At 34.4% G+C, this 21,386-nt stretch overlaps 1 protein-coding gene across 2 annotated transcripts in view; it reads left to right on the top strand.

Annotated features, from left to right (window-relative positions):
* Ctl2 (Choline transporter-like 2) overlaps positions 1-21,386 on the top strand; it is a 387,011-nt gene that overhangs the window by 49,755 nt on the left and 315,870 nt on the right. For both annotated transcript variants that reach the window (XM_090371991.1, XM_090371992.1), the window contains exons 3-4: positions 897-945; positions 9,787-9,860. In XM_090371991.1, coding sequence (XP_090228117.1) covers positions 897-945; positions 9,787-9,860 — 123 coding nt within the window. The remainder of the gene's footprint in view (positions 1-896; positions 946-9,786; positions 9,861-21,386) is intronic.

Genomic DNA, 21,386 nt, shown 5'->3' with positions numbered 1-21,386 from the left:
TCAGCTTATATTTCCTTCATTGTGTGCTGGAAAATAATTTTTTTTTCTTTATTTTTTTTTTGGCCACAAGACTTGTTGCTAAAGTTGTTATATTTGTTCTTATTTTTAAATACAGTGTGAGGATAAAAAATGGAAGTATGAAGTGCATCATTTTAAACTCTTTCTTATCATTCTTTTCCAAAAAAGGAGGTGGTGGAATTGAAGTAATAAATATAAACATGCTACTCTCATTTTAAGATCTTCATCATATTAACAGTATTTACTCTTTTGTGATCCCAACATTACTATTTGCTCTTTAATGCTGTATTTTGACTGGCTTGCTGTTTCTTGAGTGTTCCCAAAATAAAATCCAGAATCAAAATGTAAATAGAAAAACTCTAAACAGAACATAGAAAGTACAGAAGAGAAGCTAATATGCATGGATGCAATATTTTTTAGATGTAAACTATTAAGAAAATAGTTTTTCATTAACATGCATAAATGCTTGTTCCCTTTTTAATTTAATGGGCATTTCTTTAGCATAATTCTAAATGAATATCAGAGAGCAATAAACACATTTTACTGACAGTCTGGGATACTATTTGGAACTATTGACTAATTTTGGAAATTATTTATTATAGTGATCAGAAAATACATTTTAACATTTTTTTTACTATTTCTTCTCCAATATGAAAATAACTTTCAAAATTCAGTTTTTTTTTGACAATTAGTATTTTTATCAAAAGTATATGAAAATTAGGTGTAGTGAAGCTGATTTTAGGTAATTTGATTTATTACATTATTGTTTTGAACGAAATGCCTCTTTGTTGACTGATCAAGAAGTTAGGTATAATCGGGTTGTGATAAATAATGGTTGTATTCTATCATATAACCATTTCCCAATTTTTATTTCCTAGGAGAACCATTTCAATATGATCCTGAATTTAGAGGCCCCATCAAAAGCAGGTAAATCTTTTTCATTTTTTTTTTAAATTTTTATTTTATTTCCAAAAAAAACTACAGTTAAACTTACATAGTTGTGTTTAAAGACTTACATAGTTGTGTTTAAATAGTAAAACTTCAATGTTTTATTTTATTTATGGATTCTCTTTGATAATTTAAAGGTATGTTTATAAGAGGGTTGAGTATAATGTCAGTTTACCAAAAGATGCATTTTATTGAGAATTAAATTACCAAAACAACTTGAACAATTCATCTAATGTCATAATTAATATCTTGTAAACATAAGATATGAGCATAAAAAATATATAAAATATGGGCTTAAACATAAGATATATAAACTGATATGGACATAAACTTGAATTCAAGATTTAAATTGTGCAAAACTATTTCTTGATAAATTGATATATTGCCAGCTCTTTACCATCTATTATTATGATCCAGGTAGACATGAAGTCCTCTATGCACTGTAGACAAGTGGCTGTGTGGGCCCATGTTGACCTATTGATGGTTAGGCACATAGCCCAGAGATGGGCTATGTGCCTAATGATGTTAACAAAAGGGCACCCATATGAGGAGAGACTTTGATTGGGCTACAGAACTTAGTAACTGGATATATATCTTACAGAGGATCTGATTTATCTTTATAAGACTGAGAAGGGATAGTAAAATTAGTGAAGGTGAAATTTTATGGTTATAAATGATAGTTTTCTTTCAGCCAGTTAGTGTTAGTAGTGACAAATGATGCAAGGAAGCAAGCTTTTATAGCAGGGGTCACCAATTAGTTTTCATCACAGTCCATATTAGAAAAAAATATCTTATTTCAGTCTGCATGCTTGAAATTAAAATTAATAAATATTATATATATATAATCTTTATTGTATACAAACGTGGTATATACAATAGACCCTTCACAGCAGCAATGCCAGGGGTTTTACATTGGATGGTGGACAATAATAGCCTTGGGGAGACGGGGCCCACATCGAAGTTCGGGCTCATCCCCCAGAGCCAACAATAAAATAGAATCAGTGTCAGATTATTTACAGGATATTATGCTTTTCACAGTATTTACACTGAAATAATAAAGATATTCAGATTTATATTAATATTTATATTCATAAAGATATTATTGACTTTATTTACAACATACATATTCATAAAGACATTGTGTTTTGAACATTATTTACAATATATTGGGCATTATTATGCTGCCCTTATCAATGTGCACTTTGCCTGGCCAAGGTACCTCCGATCCTTCACAAACCTACAGAGGTCGCCGTCAATTGAAACGATTGTGGGGAGCATCTCCCTGGGGAGAAAGCGGTCACTGAGCGCCAGTCTGTTGCTGTGAGCGTGGGAGCTGACCTCAGTCCGGGTAGAGGGATCCTCCAGCCACACAGTTCCCAGATGTTTGGCTCCGAGAACATTCCGGTTGTCATCTTGACAGTGAGAACGAGGCGTTTTTCAAATACAAGATCTGGAAGCCGGGCAAAGTGAAGTGATGTCGGCATCGCAGTTGTCCTTTGCTGAGGTGGACGACGATGTTTTTGCATGATCCAACGAAGGAGCCAGTATTAGGTGATATTTGTATTCATTTATGTAATTACTATAGACACAATGTTAAAATTTATGTAAATATTTAGAAAAAAAAATTTATTTAGAAAAATTTATTTAGGAAAAAAAAAAATTACTTTGTTTTAGAAAAAAAAAAAAAAAAAAATTTTTGTAAAATCTGGAATAAACCTCGAAGCAAATTTCACAGATGATGATTCATTAACCAAGATTGAAACTTGTTCTTAATATGGTTCTTTTTTTGAAAACGTTGATCCACATATATTTTAATCCGAATATTGTACATAGAGTACACAGTTTCCTTATTTCAGGATATTTTTCACGTTGCACATATTTTCCATAAAATGTTGCAAATCACTTAATTTATTCATTTTTTCTTTCAAAACCTTCTTGAAAATCAGTAATTTCTAATTGCAGTGCAGCTTTATTACTTTTAAACCAGTTTGCTGCCTCTAATCCATTCCCCATTTGGTTCAAGTGAAAATGGACATATGTGGAGTTGTGTTAATTTTACTATTTTTTTTTAAATCTGAAAACTTTTCGTTAAATTCATGTTTTAGTTTTTGTAGAAAATTATTGTATTCATTTTTATCTGATTGTATGTCAAGTTCTTATGTCAGTACTTCTTTCATACACAGAAAGTGCAGCTCCTCATTTAAATCAGAGGAAAATATGTTGAGTTTCTTACAAAATGATTATACAACTGACAGCAATTCAGAAATAATAGAAAAATTCACTATGAAGAAGTTCTTTATACAAAGGCCTGGCTGTATACTTTTACTTTTTATTGATGATTTAGGTTCGTTTACTCGTGGTCTGCAAAAAAAATTTTTGTGGTCCAGATACATACCACAGTCTGCTAATTGGTGACCCTGTTCTATAGCATCAGGGAAAAAAAATGCCCACCTCATCTGTCCCACCCCTTTAATAATTATCAAATTCTTTAAATTTATTCCAACTACCAACCTCCACAGCACCTAATGGAGGTTTGTTCCAACAATCAATCACTTTCTGGCTGAAAGACAGTTTTTTGCACATTCATCCTACATCCATTCTTTCTTCAATATAAATTTGTTTCCTTATGTGTGTGTGTTATCCCAGCAAGATTTAGGATACCATATGTCTTAATTTAATCAATCTGTTTAAGGCAGAGGTTCCCAACTGGTGGTTTGTAAAACCCTGGGGGTTTGCAATAGTGTTCCATTTGCTCTAAAATTCTGTAATGGCATCTGCTTAGATTTACATAGGTATATTTTTGTAAACTACAAAATAGTTGGGATTGGGTGTGAACGTGCCGAAATTATTGCACTGTTTGACTAATAACTAATAATAAAGATAGAATAAAGTAAAATAAAATTAAATATAAAGCAAAAAATTGCCAATGAAAGAAACCACAACTGCAATGCCTTACAATTAGTTTACTGTCTTACAGTATATCATGTTAAATAAATGTTTTTCATGCTTAAATTATTTTTCAATCTCCAAGACCATTGTTATGTACTTAATAATAATTTTATATTATTGAAGTATCGTAATAATATAATTATTAATAATAATTTAATATTATTGCAGTATTATTGCATCACTTAATAAAAACTGCTGGAAATATTTTATAATAAAAAATTATAAAAAATATATATTAATAAAGTACTACTGGAAATATTTTATAATAAAAATTCAGAACTATTATGATATTCTGAGAATATAGGCTTAGTGGTTTGTGATAAAAATATTATGTTGAAAGGGGTTCGGGAAACAAAAAAGGTTGGGAACTGCTGGTTTAAGGCCTTAAACATTTCAGTCAGGCCTCACAGGTATCTAGTTTCCAGATGCTGCAATTTGTAGAACTGAAGTCTTTTATAGTAAGAGTAGTAAATTAAAAGTGAAGGGGAGGGACATGTTATGTGAAGTAATGAAATTTTTGAATATGGTTTACACAGCAAGAATGTACCCAACTTTTTGACATAATCTGGCCTCGACAATGCTCCCTCTATACGCACTGGATTTAGATAAGTTGGGCAAATGGACTGAGAAGTGGCAACCAAAGTTTAACGTTGATAAATGCAAAGTACTGCATATGGGTAGCAGTAACCCAAGAGAAATGTACCAAATGTGTGGTACTACACCCAGGGGAGAAGGAGAGTGAAAAAGACCTGGGGTAATTGTGCAGTCAGATATGAAGTTCACTGAGCAGTGCAGATGGGTTGCCAGAGCAGGTCATGGAGTCTTGTTAATGATATATAGGAATTTTGCTATCAGGGACAAGGAGGCAATTATCCCGTTGTACAAGGCAGTGGTCTGGCACACCTTGAATACTGTGTACAGGTCTGGAGGCCTCATTTTAGGAAGGATGTAAATTTGCTAGAACGAGTACAAAGAAGGGCAACAAGATTGGTGAGGGGAACAATAGGGGTGCTCATACCAAGATAGGCTTAAGTTCTGCAAATTGCAGTGATTGGAGACTAGGCACATGCAAGGTGATCTGATTCAGGTGTATAAGGCCTTGAACAAGTTGAGCAAGCTCAATGCTGATGGATTTCTTTCTCTTGCTCAGATTAAGAATCTGAGGGGGCATAGATTCAAACTGAGGAAAGACAGAATAGATGTGCAGAAATTTGCCTTTAACCAGCGGGTAGTTGATTGCTGGGACAGACTTCCATCACTTCTTGTGGAAGTTGATAGTTTAAATAAATTTAAGGCTGAGCTGGACAAGCATTGTGAGTGAACAAATGAGTGAAATGGGAGGTTTTTTTTTTTTTGGCTGATGCTGCATAAGCTTGCTTTCTTGCATCATATACCTCTACTAATGCTAAATACTACTTGAACTCCCAGGAATATCAGAGTGGCTGTACGCATAAGTTCCACCTTTGAAGTGAAAGGAATTGTACAGTGAGTAATTAAGACAACTTAGATGAGCAGTGGTTGAGGCAACCAATAAATAAGAAGTGGAGATTTGACAGATTGTAAGTGGAACTAGACATCATTTAGATTTGAACTGAGACCACATATATTTGTGAAATGAATGAGGAAGTGTTTGAGAGGTTGAGATCTTTTCACAGATTTATTAATTTTATTAGTTTGCTATTCATGATGCATTCAGTAGATAAAGTAAAAATAGAGGAGGGGCATGTTATATAAAGTAACGAGTATGGATATGGCATACACATGGCAAGAATATACATAGCCAATTGACATAATGTGGCCTCGACAATACTCCCCCTCCCCTCTTTCCTCAAAAGCTCTTTTCGAGGTCAGACTGCTTTTGATAAGAAGCATGTCCCTCCCCACCCACACCTTGTATCTTTTCTAAATACATTATACATACTGTAGTGGAACTTGTCATCACCAATTTTCGGGTGGCACCATGTTTCTGTTAGCCCTGTTATATCACCATTAGTTGTCCTAATCAGGAGTTCAAATTCAGCCAATAGGTTCGGTCCAGTGGACTATCTGGCAGCTGGCCTGCAAACACCATTTTAAGCTGTACCCTTGAAATGCAAAAAAGATTGGATCTCACTATTGATGCCTATATAACCTCAAAAGATATGATGGAAGAAATAGGGGTTGCCAGAGCTTTGCTATGGAGACTAAACATGGGTTTCACCTCTTCAAGCATCCAATAAGCAAAAGTAGTGGTATTGCACTAGTTGACAAGAGTAATCCACCTATTATTTCGTGATAACACAGACAGTCAAGATTCCTATGTGTATGTGGGCACCACACCTTGACCACTGCTTATGTTGGTTCACACCTGAGTGTTCACCTCCAATATACTAAGTGCAGAATTTCAGAACTTGCACAAAGGGGTTATATTCAGGATTTCTAATATTCCCATCGTTATGAAGGTGCAAGCAGAGGATTTGGTTTATGTGAAATAATTGGATTTCACTGAAATTCAGTCCACTTTACTTACAAGTATAACCTGATTATCAGTTCCATCAGTGTTTTAGACTCCTAGGTAGCAAGTCCTATTTTGTCATACCTACGATCTGTGACAAACCTCAATGACCCAAAAAAAAATACCCTTATCTGCCCTTCACTAATTTAACTGCTCTTCTCTGCACCTGCTCCAACAAATCCACATCCTTCTAAAATGAGGCTTCCAGACCTGTATGCAGCACTCAAGATACAGCCTGACCATTACCTTAAACAACAGGAAAATAACCTCTTTCTTCCTGCTGGAAGAATTACTTTTTATCAATGAAAGAATCCCATTAGCTGTCTCCTAGCAGCCTGTCTACACACAGAGAACTTAATGTCAGACTACAATTACCTGTTTTTTTTTTCTTTTTTTCTTTTTCATTACGTTGAGTGCAGATCACCCAAGTGGTATGTTAATCTGGGATTACTGCTTCATTTCCCTTATGCAGCACCTTGCACATATCAAAGTTAAACCTCAATTGCCACTTCTCAGACAATTTAGCTAATTTTTCTAAGTCTTAAAGAAGTGTCATACTCTGATTTCTATTACAGTATGATGTCATTAATCACTCTGACAAATTTAGTATCACCTGTAAGCTTAACTTACAGGTGATATTAAAACATTAAACATTACCTAACATTAAATTTGATGTCTTCATAAATATTAAAGACATATCAAGTTAATGAATATTGAAAACAATGAAGGGCTGAGCACTGAACCCTGAGCAAACTCCACTAATAACATCAGTGCAAGAAGAGCTGTGCCCATTAATAACCACTCTCTGCCTTGTGCCACAAACCCATCCCTTTATCCATAGCGGTAACTTGCCTCTAATGTGATACTGCTCCAATTTGCATAGCAGCCTTTCAAGTGGAATAGTATCAAAAGCTTTCTGGAAGTATGTGATGTCAAAATTATTTTTTGCATCCAGTTCCTTTGTTACTCTGTCATAGTGACCAATCAGATTGGTCAGACAAGATCTTTCATTAATGAATCAGTGCTGTTGTTTCCTGTATGAATTTGTTCCTGTAAAGATGATTCTGCATTTCTTTGATTACTAACTATTATTTTTCCTAAAATGGAAGTCACAAATCTGTAATTTCTCAATTCTTCCTTTAATCCCCTTTATAAAGAGGGGAGACATTTGCACACCTCTATTCCATAGAGACTAATCCTAAATCCAAGGATGCTCTCAAAATTATGGCTAAAGGTTTGCTTACATCTTTTGCTGCTTCTTTTAATGTAATTGGACAGATTCTATCATTCCCAAATGCCTTGCTTAACAATTTCTCTTCCACTTTCTTTTTAGTTATCACAAAATCATTCAGCTCCTCCCAGATATAAGTTTGTATACTTCTGGCATGCTCATCCCTCAACATTTCTTCCTATTAACAACCAGAACAGGATCAGCAATGGTTATGCCATTCATAACCAGTGTTACAGTGTTATTGATTCCTTTCCTTCTACTGTTAAAATTTTTCTCAGCTTGGTTTATACTTATCAGAAGAGACTATTTTAACCTGGATATGATGCACTTAAATAGAAGGGGTGCAAGAATATTTGCTATTGAGGCAGTGTTAGGCGAGTCGGAAAACTGCTAACTTGGGGAGTGCATGGATATGCATTGCATAGTCTATACTTAAATGCAAGTAGTTAGGCATGGCAGTCAAGGAGGATCATAAATGAGTAAAAAAAAAAAAAATTATACCCTTTGAATGAAAAATAACACATTCTCTTATTATTGTGGATTATTGCTTGACACAGAGCGAAATGGGGACAAAATAAATAATGACAAGTTTAATATTAATTGGAAAACACACATATATATTAAATTAAATATATACAAAAGCTTTCAGTTAGTTAACAAACTAGCCAAACTGACTGATGGGCAAGTGCTTGAAGACAACTGTTTATCGTAAACCAATGTCTGCTGGCCAATTTGCCAACTTCTGGTCAGCACACGTGTGCAGCCATCTTCTTGCCACTGCATGAACCTTGTTAACCCGTGCCTGGACCCACTAGTTCTGTAGATGAGAGAGGCACACAGAGCTTGCTAAAGTCAAGGCTGATCTTGTGAGGTGTGGCTATCCCACCAGTACCCTTGACAGGTGTGACCTACCACCACATGACCGCATAGCAACCAACAGGAACATCCAAGGTAATGACTCATCCACGAGCGCCTTTATCCTCTACCCAAATCTATCACAACAGGTTTCTACGGCCCTAAAATCACATGGAATAAAATGCGTACAACTCCCAGGCAGAAAGTTACGATCCTTTATCTCTAAAGTGAAAAAACCTGTTCCCACTTTACTACAAAGTAGTCTAGTCTACTGCATCTCTTGCCGTGACTGCACTAGCTGCTACATTGGAGAAACTGGGAGACGGCTGGGAAAACATCTTTTGGAACACGAAAGAGCCATCCGCTTAGTGGACATAGAACACTCGGCCATTGCCGAACACTTCTGGTCAACCCACCACGATGTTGTGATTGTAGATAGGTCCCGTCACTACTGGCGATGTGCCTGGTTGGAGTCGTTAAACATCACATGCTCTAATACCTAAGTCAACAGGAGCAGTGGATGTCGTGTCCATCCTATCATTGAAGCAACCATTTTGATGAATGACAAACGTTGGCAACGTTCACCTGCATCTCACGTCCACAGGCTTCAACATCCAACAATTAACCATCACATCAAGCAGTTCATATACATGACTGGCAGTACACGCCCTCATGTTCCATGCTCTTAGCTGTCAGTTTGACTGATGAAGGTTAACAAACTAACTGAAAGCTTTTGTATGTATTTAATTTAATATGTGCATTTTCCAATTAATATGAAACTTGTCATTATTTATTCTGTCTCCATTTCGCTCTGTCAAGCCATAATCCACAATAATAATAATGAATCCAGAGTGCACAGGCCTCTTTAATCAAACACATTCTCTATTTAAAATTTTATTAAGTGTTAATTTTTCAATGTTGGAGGTGATATTAACAGTTATTATTTATCTTTGGATGTTATAAAGACATAATAGGTGTTCAGAACATTGACTTAGCAACAGTAAAAATAAAAAAGTAAAAATTACTCAATTTATTTTTAAACTTTCTGAATATGTAACATTTTTACTGTTGTGTCATTGTAAATGTTTGAGTAATAGTCTATCTTATTATCTGAAAGTTGATGTCACTTTATTACTTGCATTATATATTATATTATACTTATGATAAAATGTAAATATATTATTTTTTATCAAAGGTAGATATGTCACTTTAAATGAAAAAATTGATATGTGTATAGTTTTAATGAATTACACATTTCAATAATCTGTTTAATGAAATTTTTATTATATAGGAGCTGTACTGATGTGATATGCCTTTGCTTGTTCTTGGCATTCATTGCTGGATGGATAGTAGTAGCCTGTTTTGGTAAGAAAAATTTTAAAGGTTTAATATAGGAATGATATTTTTCAAAGATACACTGGTGTTAGAAGTTTAAGGGTTGTAAACTCTGACTTGGCAGTGATGGTTAAAAATACAATTAATTTGTAACAAGTAAATTTAAGGTCAAATTACTTAAATATTGTAAATATGGTTAATTATTCAGTTAAGTAATCCAAGCTTGCCACTCTATTTGTTCATTTTAATTTACCTTAGGTGGAAAATAATCCTCCATAAACATGGCTTTTGAAACATAACTGGTCTACAGAATAAGTTTATAATTGATTCTGTACATCATTAATACATGGACATGTTTACTCTAATTTTTTACTTAAAAATGAGGACAGCTGTTGTTAGTTTTGATCACTGTGTGATTGGTGTTAGTTCAGTTGACTGGTAAATGGAGGAAACAGTTCGGCACCTGCGCAGTGATCTGGTTGAGGTGTATAAGGCCTTGAATGGGTTGAGCACGCTGAATTCTGATGGGATCCTTCCACTTGTTCAGATTACGAACCTAAGGGGGCATAAATTCAAATTAAGAAAAAACAGATATAGAATAGATGTGTGAAAATTTGCCTTTAGCCAGCGGGTGGTTAATTGCTTGAACAAACTTCCGTCTGTCGTGGAAGTTGATAGGTTAAATAAATTTAAGGAGGAACTGGACAGGCATTTGGAGAAAATGGTGTGTTTTTTTTTTTTTTTTTTTTTTTGGCTGATGCTGCATAAGCTCATTCACTTGCTTTTTTGCATCACATGCCACTACTACTACGACGATGACGTATAACACGGTAGTTTGGTTCCTACAAAATCTCGTGTAATGCAAAACCATGTTATATGGGACTAAGAACCAGTACAAAAGGGGCGGGGGGTTATGTTCCAAAAGCTAAAAAAAAATACACCATTTTTTTAATAACCAGTTAATATTTATAATAATAATAATAACTTAAATAGTAATAACTGAACAAACATCTTACCTTACAAACTGTGATACATCATATGTCAGATAATGTACATTCATTTAATTTTTTTCCTCTTCATCGCTGCTAAGCACAATCAAAAGAACATTTTGTCTGTTGCAGAATATCACCTTCTGAACTTTCTTCTGCAGCATCTAGATTTCATGTATCTTTTGCTCTCTTTAAAAAAATCATCAATCTGGGTTTGTTTGCTTTTGCTTGATAGATATTTGTAAATTACTTGGTATGGAGCTAAACATTTTTGAAGCTCCATTTTGAACTTTGTGCTCCTTTCAGTAGAAGGGTCTGCATTCAAAAATTAAGATTCTAATTGCTCGGCTAAGTTTATTCCTTCCCGTATGCTTTTTAGTGTAGAATTTGGAACTTCAGAATTTAACTGTGCTATTATCCTCTGAATTGATTTGGTTTACCTCCGACGCCATTTCCACCAAATCCACTTCGCCAGCCTCTTTTTCTACCAATAATTTGTGAACATCTTCAGTAGTCATATCATCAAAACTTTCCCACCTCCTACCGACTTAGTAAGTTCTACTATCGCACCGATTCCAATTTCTAATGGTTCGACCATATTTCCAGAATGAACTCACTCCGGCTATACATTTTTCCAACATGCGTTAATGTTGACGGTTTTACTTCTTTTAGTGATAAAGCTATGATTCTGATACAGTCCACAATTGGAAAAAAATTTCCATGCCTTCATCACTTCAACAGATTCAGAATCAAATTTTTCTAAAATCCATTGTAATGATTTTCTGGTTACCTAACCTGTAATGAGCTTTAAAGGTAGATATAATGCCTTGATCTAATGGTTGAATTAAAGAAGTTGTATTAGGTGGTAGGAACATTACTTCAATGTTTAGATGATTTAAGCATTTTGGATGGCCTGGCACGTTATCCAATAGTAATAAAACTTTGAAATCTAGATTTTTCCACTTTAATAAATAACAAAGAACACGGCACACACAAGTTGCAACAAACACGAAATGCGCAAGTGAGATACAGAGTAATGAGTTTCTTGAAATTTATTTATGTTTTTTATATGATTGATTTTCACAGAAGGGGAAACGCATTTCGCCATAATAATGTGAAAACCTACAGAATTCCAGCTATCGGAACTATTGCAAATGCAATAAGATCAAGTTTACTACCTGATTATAATTGATTGCACTAACAGAAAAGCTAATAAACCAGAAACTGCAAATTGTTTTTATTGTTATAGGTAGTGACCTCCAGAAATTTTCTTTAGAAAAATATCATGAAAGTGATAACGACTTGCAAGTCAAGAGCAGGGATTCATAAAAAGGAATGGAAACATTGAAAAATTACATCTAACATAACAGCAGGGTTTTCCCAGCACAAAAGCTTAAAAATACCGTATTATGCGAGATTTCCTGCAATTTTCTAGCCATGTTAGAGCGAAACTGTGTTATATAAGGTACCGTGTTGTGCGAGGATTTCTGCGTTTATCAGTTGTGTTAGAGCAAACCGTGTTGTAGAAGTACCATGTTATACGAGGGTTCCCTATATTCAAAAAGAGAGATATCATACTGCATTTCAGGAGAAACTGTAATTTTGTTTTTGAGCACTTTGCTGGTTGATTTCTTTTGTATTCTGGAGCTGAAATCATTTATATTATGTGAGGAAATACTCAATGTTTATTTCATTAGTGTTTAACATTACCTATAATAATGCTTTAATTCAGAGGAGAATAGATATTTTATGTTCAGAACTATCTAACATAAGACTAAAGCTTATATTGTGAGGATATATGCAGAAATGTGGAAATCTTACCACTAGAAATGTGGGAACTACAGCTTAGCATACCAAGTTATGGCAATTAAAAACAAAATGTACAAAAGAAATTGATTGAATATGTTTGTTGAGAGCTGACCGGGCTAGCCGAGTGGGTAAAGTACCTGCCCGGCAACCCAAAGGTCGCGGGTTCGATTCCCGCCTCGGGCTTGGATCAAAGTACTGCAAAAACCTTGGGAGGTGCAATATGGCCACAGAAGCCGATGTGCCAAGAACTACCAAATCAAAAAAAAAAAAAAAAAATTATGTTTGTTGAGAGGCTCGGTAACAAAGGCTGTAATATCATAAGGATTGGCAATACAAATTAGGTAACTACAATATTGACATTAAATTGTTGTCTGGTAACATTTCAGGATTCTTTGTGAATATTCATTGCATCTAAATGGGGCTGAAGTTAAGCAAAGGAGGTAAAATTTACTAGAAGTCAAATTGCAGTTGTGACACATGGTATAAGAGGTCATAATATTATAGATATAATTTTTTTTTTTTTATCTTAATTGATATTAACCATGCACTTGCCTATCACTGTCAATAGTTTGTCTAGTTCTTCCTTGAATTTATTCAAACTACCCACTTCTATAACACCAGGTAGAAGTTGAAAAAGAGACTCGTTAGTCCTGAAAGCTACTGCCTGCTATTATATATTTTATTATTACATTAAACTGGATTATCATTATACTTATCTATTTTTTCTCGACCATGGACCCCAGTACACCAGGCCCATTCGTTACTATCTACAGCTTGTAAAATCTGTTAATATTTGTCTGCAGTTGGCAAAGCTACCTTCTTTGTAAGAGCCATACTGATAAACCAACAATCTTTACATACTGTATAATGAAATAAACTTCTAGTTGAAGTTTATTTCATTATCCCAAGCTTGAGAAATTGCTAACACATGCATGGGAAATTGCCTACGAGCGATTTCTCACAGTCAACCTGTGAACTCATTGTTAGCTCTAATATTCTTTTATTTTCAAATGTGAATACTATAATAAAAAAGTAAAGAACAAGGTGAAAATTAAAATTTTTGAGTCTCTATAGAGAATTCATTCATCTTTTCAGGTTGTTATAACAAATATAAAATAGATTAAGAAGTGGAGACTTCCACTATATATACATATTTGATAATATTGGTTACTTGCAAAGACTTACAGCAGGCCTCCGTTATAATGCGGTTCGCTATAACGCTGTTCTTATATTGTAATGCGTATCTGACTATAACGCTGTCACAGATCACTATAACACTCTTTTACAGATTGCATTTTTGGCACATTTAACGAAATCATTTCATTTGATGGAGTCAATAGCTTGAAAATGAATAGAAACACAGCATTAAAACGTTTCCCACACTCAGTGAAATTTTCTCGCACGCTAATTTAATGCAGTACAGTGACTTGTTACATAGTTTCGAGATCAACATTTTAAAAAAATATCAAGTATATTGCTTGTAATATTTGCGTTATATGCATTTATCCGAAGTCTAGTCATCACTCAGTACAGTATTATTAGATGTCGTGCGTAACGGACAGTTTACTCGAACATTGTATCGTAATTAAATGCAACCAACGCAGTTACATTTTCGAAGAGTTAACAATGGCCGATAAGAATGAAAAAGCAATAACGTCTGGATGCAGTACGAAGACTATAAATGTAAGAAAAAGACTGAATTGAAAATTAAAATAGACGTTTTGAAGCGAATAGATTCCAGTCAACAAGTGGATGTGTGCCATAATTTGGGACTTGCAAGTTTAACTGTCAGAACAATTATAAAAAAATAAAGAATTAATTTTAGCAGCATGAAAGATAGCTGTTCCACTACAGGCAACTAGGGTTAGGCTGGCTATTACGATTGAAATGGAAAGGCTAACTAATTTTATTGGAGATAATATCCAATGCAGAAGTCAGTTAAGTTAAATGTTATTAAGAGAGAGAGAGAGAGAGAGAGAGAGAGAGAGAGAGAGAGAGAGAGAGAGAGATTAGCCTATATGATGATCTGAAGAAAACTCACCTAAAAAAAAAAATTGGAACCATTTAAAACTAGTAAGGGCTGGTTGAATAGATTTAAAATCCAGGGAGAAGCCTCAAGTGCAGATCAAGGAGCCGAAACTTTCAAAAAAGAACTTGTTAAAATTATTGAAGAGGGGTGTTATGTGTTATACTTCTCAACAAGTTTTTAATATAGATGAAACAGGACTTTTATGGAAACGAATGCCTAAAATAAGTTTCATATTGAAAGAAGGAAAAACCATGCCAGGTTTCAAAGTGATGAAAGATCGGTTGACTTTATTGTTAGGTGGTAACGCTGTGGGGGATTTAAAATTAATACCCCTTTTAGTTTATTTGGAAGAGGACCAAAGTTCAACTCAAAATTGACACATTTTTTCATGATTAAATTCATCAATTGAATTAAAATCAATTTAGATCAATTAAATTCATGATTTTAATTGGAATTTTAAGTTTAATTTTGATACGTAAGTAGTTACCACATAATTATATACGTATGTAATGCAGAATATTTTATATGTACAAATATTTGAATATTAAATATTTTGACCGGCATTTGTGCATCTTTTCACTACTGTTTATTATTGATTAGGAAATATCCTATGGCACTGACCGCAATTCACAAATACATATGTTACCTTATGGGAATGCGTCACTCGCTTAGCGCGAATTCACTTAGCGCTTTTTTTTTTTCCATAACGAATTATCAGCGTTAAGCGGGGGTCACCTGTAAACTGATTTCAAATTTGGTGCAGTTCACAGCACAAAATTTGAAACTGTATTTACTTTGTGCAGTGTATCAGCCAACTTGAGAGAATATTGGATTTCCTTTCTTTATCATGTGAAAACAATAATACACCTTTCAAAAACAAGGCAAAACTGTAGATGTTTATCAGACTAGTGGGAGGAGAAAAGCAAGTAACCTGAATCTTATAAACAAGCACAACATTGGCATTTGTTGGTACCATGCCACTGTTCCAATAGAAAGCCAAATAGTTGTAAAGATGGTGGCTGGTTGTGCACAGTTTCTGGCAAAAATCATTAAAAAAAAAAAAAAAAAAAGTAAAAGGGGAAAAAAAGCCAACTTCAGAAACTATTGTAGTAAAAGTTTGACTATATATAGAGGAAGGTAGGAAAAAAAAAAAAAAATTAGATTTTTAATCAAATTAACAGTTAACTAGGAATGAGGAATGTTATTTTTTATGGTCACCTGTCCAGTGATTTGCTACCACTGCTGAGTTAATTGCCTTAAGTGAACAGTTTTACTTTATAAAGTCATCACCTCTAAAAGCTAAAATAAATTTAAATTGGTTGCATTTCAGAGAGATTGCTAAATTCATCATTTTTATTGAATTCCAAAATATTTATGGAAACCAAGAGGAACCTCTGTCAGCTTCTGATTTGCAGTGATATCAGATTTATGGCTGGGTATACCATATTATTATCATATTTAAAGTTAGCCAAAAAATAAATTAATTCCCCTTAGAAATATAATGATTAGGCACCTTAGAAGTAACAAATGTGTAAAACAAAGTAAAAGACCTAATAGTCATTTTACTGAAAATTCAAAAGAAAAAGAATAGTTCAGTTACAATCAATTTATTGTAACCATATGCCACCTTTGAGAAAAGAAATGGTGCTATTTGGAACATTAAATAAGTATAAAATCACTTTATTGCCAAAATAAAATGTAAATACAAGAAATACAATACTCTGATATAAGAAATACCCTGATACAATATTACAGTGGGAGTTTGCACACAAATTAAAAGTTTAGCAACTCAGTGATGTTAGAAGGGGGCAGGAAACTAATTAACTAAATAAAACATTCAGAAATACAGGACATGAACCTGTTAAACTAATTAAAATATAACCAACATAAATCAGAACCCAAGGCACAAAAGCCTACTCGTATTCTCTTCTTCAGTGAAATCTTATAACTTAATTGAGATTTCCATAAATAGTCTATCACAAATGAGGAAAATAATATCAGGGCTTTATAAAAGAAAAAGTTGCTATGTGTATTAATCTTACATAGTACATAGCTCAATTGCAATCAGTCAGGTCTTGGAATTCTTCATTGAATAAATGTCCAAAGGTTCATTGGAATCATCTAATCCAACAAGAAGACCTAACATGGATTTGACCTTTTGGAAATCCTGCAATTTGTGATTTATTAGCCAGTCAACCAGTCATTGTGTATGCTATTGTGATATCCACAATTACCAGACAACAGTATCATGGGACAAGCAGTATCAAATGCAAAGTACTGCATATGGGTAGAAGTAACCCCAGAGAAATGTACCAACTGTGTAGTACTACACTTAGGGTGATAGAAAATGAAAAAGACCTGGAAGTAATTGTGCAGTCAGATATGAAATTTTCTGAGCAGTGTAGACAGGCTGCCTGAGCAGGTCATGGGATATTGTCAATGATATACAGGAATTTTTCTAGTAGGGAAAAAGAGGTGATTATTCCTTTGTATAAGGCAATGGTCAGGCCACACCTTGAGTACTGTGTATAGGTCTGAAGGCCTCAATTTATAAAGGATGTAGAGTTGCTTGAGTGAGTACAGAGAAGGGCATCAAGATTGGTGAGGTGAACAAAGGGGTGCTCTTACCAAGAAAGGCTTAAATTCAACAAATTGCAGCTTCTGGAGACTAGGTACCTGTGAGGTGATCTGATTGAGGTGTATAAGGCTTTGAATGGGTTGAGCAGGCTCAATTCTGATGGGATTCTTCCTCTTGCTCAGATTATGAACCTGAGGGGACATAAATTGAAATTGAGGAAAGACAGTTATAGAATACATGTGTGGAAATTTGCCTTTAGCCAGTAGGTAGTTGGTTGCTGGAACAAACTTCCATCTGTCGTGGAAGTTGATAGTTTAAATAAATTAAAGAAGGAACTGGACAAACGTTTAGAGGGAATGGATGTGTGAAATGGTTTTTTTTTTGGCTGATGCTACATAAGTTTGTTTTCTTGCATCACATGCCTCTACTACTAATAACATATATTCAATTTCTAGAATTTCCTGCAGTGGACTAGAAAGTTGGATCTGCACATCGTCAATTGTTCTTTAAATGATAATTTTGGGTCAAATACAGCTCCAAATATTTTACTATATCCCATTTGTCTGTGACATAGTTACCAAAGAAACTGCTAAAAGTAAGAGAATGTGATAAATTAAATATGATATACTTAAGAGTTAAAAGAATTAATGGATAGGCTAAAGCAATAGAAATATACCACTAGGTCATTAATGTACAGTCAGTCCTCGTATAGCACGATAGTTGTGTTCCTATAAACCGTCTTGCAATATAAACAACAGGCCCTATGGGAAAAATAGGGTTAGTCCTGGCCACCCAAGATTGAACACGCATTTTTAACCAAAACATTACCAAACATAATAAATAATCGTAATAAAATACTTACGTATTTTATTACGATTATTAGTAATAAAATATTGCTTATGCTTTTGCTTCTATCGTAAGCAAACTTGTTTTTTGTTTGAATTTCTATCCAAACAGATGACAGCCGTTCCATCTCTTCCAATTCTTTGTCTTAATCTAATGGATTTTAATTACACTTTGAGTTGTTTCTTCAATGAAAGTTGTTTTTGTTTTCTCTGCATTCTTTCTAATTCTTGGCGTTGCCTCATTTAGGCCTGTGGCACGTGCAATATCACATGGTCTTTCATTTCGCTCAAAGCATTTCACAATTTCATATTCACACCAGCCTCCTGTCCACCGGGGTTTCCCCGGTGGGCTGGAGGCTGGTGTGATTTTGGCCATAAACGCTAGTATGAGGCTGCTACAAATTTTCCCCAGGTAAGAATTTTTGACCCAGTTTGCCTCTGTTTATCGATATTGCTTTTCTTTTTCTCTCTGAATGTGTAGTGTTTTCACCAGGACGCTTCCTTTTAAGTATTTTACTCATTTTTAGGGAATAAAGCACAATTACAAAATGAGGAGGCACACTTGATACACATAAACAAAGCTGTGCGCATGTAGCAACTGAATAAACAACATTGTAAAGGCAGAGACACACTATTAACACCTCACATTTTACTAAAGCACATTTTGGGGGGGTTACTACCATAAAACAATTTCCAGTTGCGTTTCTGCCAGTGAAGTCTATTATAAACTGGTAGTAAACTTGATCTAATTGCATTTGCGATAATATCGATAGCTGGAATTGTGTGGGTTTTTACCTTATTATGGTGAAACCCCTTCACTGCTATAAAAAACATAAATACATTTTCAGAATCTTCTATTCATTCCTATCGTGTTGCGTTCTACTGCCATTTCTTGTAAACACAAAGGCGAATCGTGCATAAGTGAATTTGGTTCGTGTTATATACGATATCTTTCCCCTATCTTCTGTACATTTGGTTAATGTGTTAACCAAATGTACAGAAGATACCTAGCTTTTAACTCTGTGTTCAGTAGAATTTTGGGTATTGGGGACTCGCTTGATATTATAAATCGTGTATGATCGAATTTGTGTAGTGTAAACAAGTGTTATACGTGGACTGACGGTATATACTGCTAAGGCACATATGAAATAAATCCTTCCTTGTCCCAGAGAACAGGAGTAAGAACCGGAGAAAATAATGTTCACAAAATACTGCCATGTGGAATTCTGACTGTTGCAGTGCATAAACTATCCCAAATAGTATGAGAAAAATACAAAAATATTTTTGACAATGAATCACTTAAAATAAATAAAACAATATCAACAACCTCAAAGCAAGACTTTAAAAATTCTGGGTGGGGGGTGATCTGAATGAAATCAAAAACTGAGGCAGTGAAGGTAAAGAAACTACAAAAAACTGTCTGCAAACTACTGGAACTCTAGTCTTAGACTTCTTTCTGCTAAGTGCTTATTGGTTTGAATTATTGTCAGTCAATCATTTAAACCTATGATGTTATGGTCTGGTATACCTAAGCATAATTTTTGTATTTTCTTATCTTTCTCTTTTTTTCTTCTTCAGGTGCAGCATAAGCCTGCAGCTTCCTTGCACTATATATGGCTAATACTAGCACCAATCAATCAGTTTATCATCTGTTACTTGCATGTGCCACTCAAGCACTTGTTCACATAATTTTATTTGCTGTTACGATATACAGTGTTAATTTTATGCAGCCAATCTGTGAACATTATTGAAACAAACATGTTTGATTTGCTGTCAGGGCATTTCTTTGTTTTTTCAATCAGTCATTCAAACATTCCTGCTCGGCAGTTAGTTCAGTTAGCCACTGAACACCAAGTGTGTTAACCAAATGTACAGAAGATACCTAGCTTTTAACTTTGCATTCAGTAGAATTTTCGGTATTGGGGACTTGCTTGATATTATGTTTCGTACTTCACTTTACAATTAGTTATGTAAGTGAAACACAGTTCCCAAATTTTATACAACTGTATGTGAAGAATATACTACCCCTGCACACAAAATCTTTTAATTTTTTAATAGTGAAATATGGGAGGAATACTATTTTCCATCCTTTTTCCTGTTTTGCCCTTGTATAAAAGTCAGTAACTGTAATTTACTTAATAGTATCAATTATGTAAGTGAATCACAATTCCCAACTTTTATACTGTTGCAAATGAAAATATCTGTTACAAGTACTAAATATAATATCAGTTGAGTTCCTGAGTTCCACATTTCCCAATGTGGGTGTGTTTCCTGGTAATTTTTGCAGCCCACTGTGCTTGACATTAATATAAAACTGTTGTCAAATTTTTACTGATGGTATAAAAGTTAGGTTTTCTCTTATGTGGTTGAATAAAATATTAATTGCAATCACTTAGCCGCTGAAGTTCTAAAAATTTAGCACTTCAGTTTGCCATTACTGTTGAGTGAAATTGGCTGAAAACATTTGTGGATATTAGAATAATGACCACACAAACATTAAAATTCAACATATCCTGTTATATACAATTTATTAAGATACAGTAGAGTAAATTTGCAAAGTGGCCAGTTTTAGATTTCTTTCCATATGCACTGATGGTAGGCTTGTTGACGGATTGCACACATTTCTATTTACCAAGTGAATATTAAGAAACTACTGGTATTCGGAAAGGAGTTTGCCATGGTTTTCTTAGCTGACTAAGTGCTGATGTTCTTTGTTCACATCTATTTGCCTTTAGCTGTCCTGGGTATTGGAATGCTGCTAACCAAATGCCTAGAGGGAAACTTTATCAGCATATGACTGAATTTTTTGGCTAAGGTAAAGAAAGTAAACACAGGAAACTTTTAGCGGTCAAAAGCGTTTCCCTGTACTGCAGCTTCTCCCTTACTGTGGTCTTGGTAAACAGATGGTGCGTGTTATTGGTAGTGGCACTAGAAGCTGATAATGATGTATTGATTAGTTTTTTCTTATTATTAAAAGCTGATTATCAGAGTTCATGAGTGGGCTGAAATTTACTTACTGGTACACCCTCCAGACTGCCTCAGTCTTTGGTTTTTTCATCCCCACTCCATGCTGTTTTAACCTGATAAGAAAACAACTTCTACAGATGGTGTGCGTTATTGGTAGTTGCTGTAGCAGTTGTTTTCCTATTGGGTTAAAACCCCTAAGACTGGGGCAGTCTGGAGGGTGTACTCATTAGTAAATTTCAGCCGCAAAGGCATTACACTCACAAACTCCAATAATCTGCTTTTAATAATGAGAAACTAATCAGTACATCATTATCGACTTCTACCGTCACTGCCGATCTC

Source organism: Mastigoproctus giganteus, chromosome 4 (genome assembly GCF_048544385.1).
Source record: "Mastigoproctus giganteus isolate SK-2022 chromosome 4, ASM4854438v1, whole genome shotgun sequence".
NCBI lineage: Eukaryota > Metazoa > Arthropoda > Arachnida > Uropygi > Thelyphonidae > Mastigoproctus > Mastigoproctus giganteus.
The sequence above is the reverse complement of the archived record's forward strand: the minus strand, read 5'-3'. Positions and strand labels throughout refer to the sequence as shown.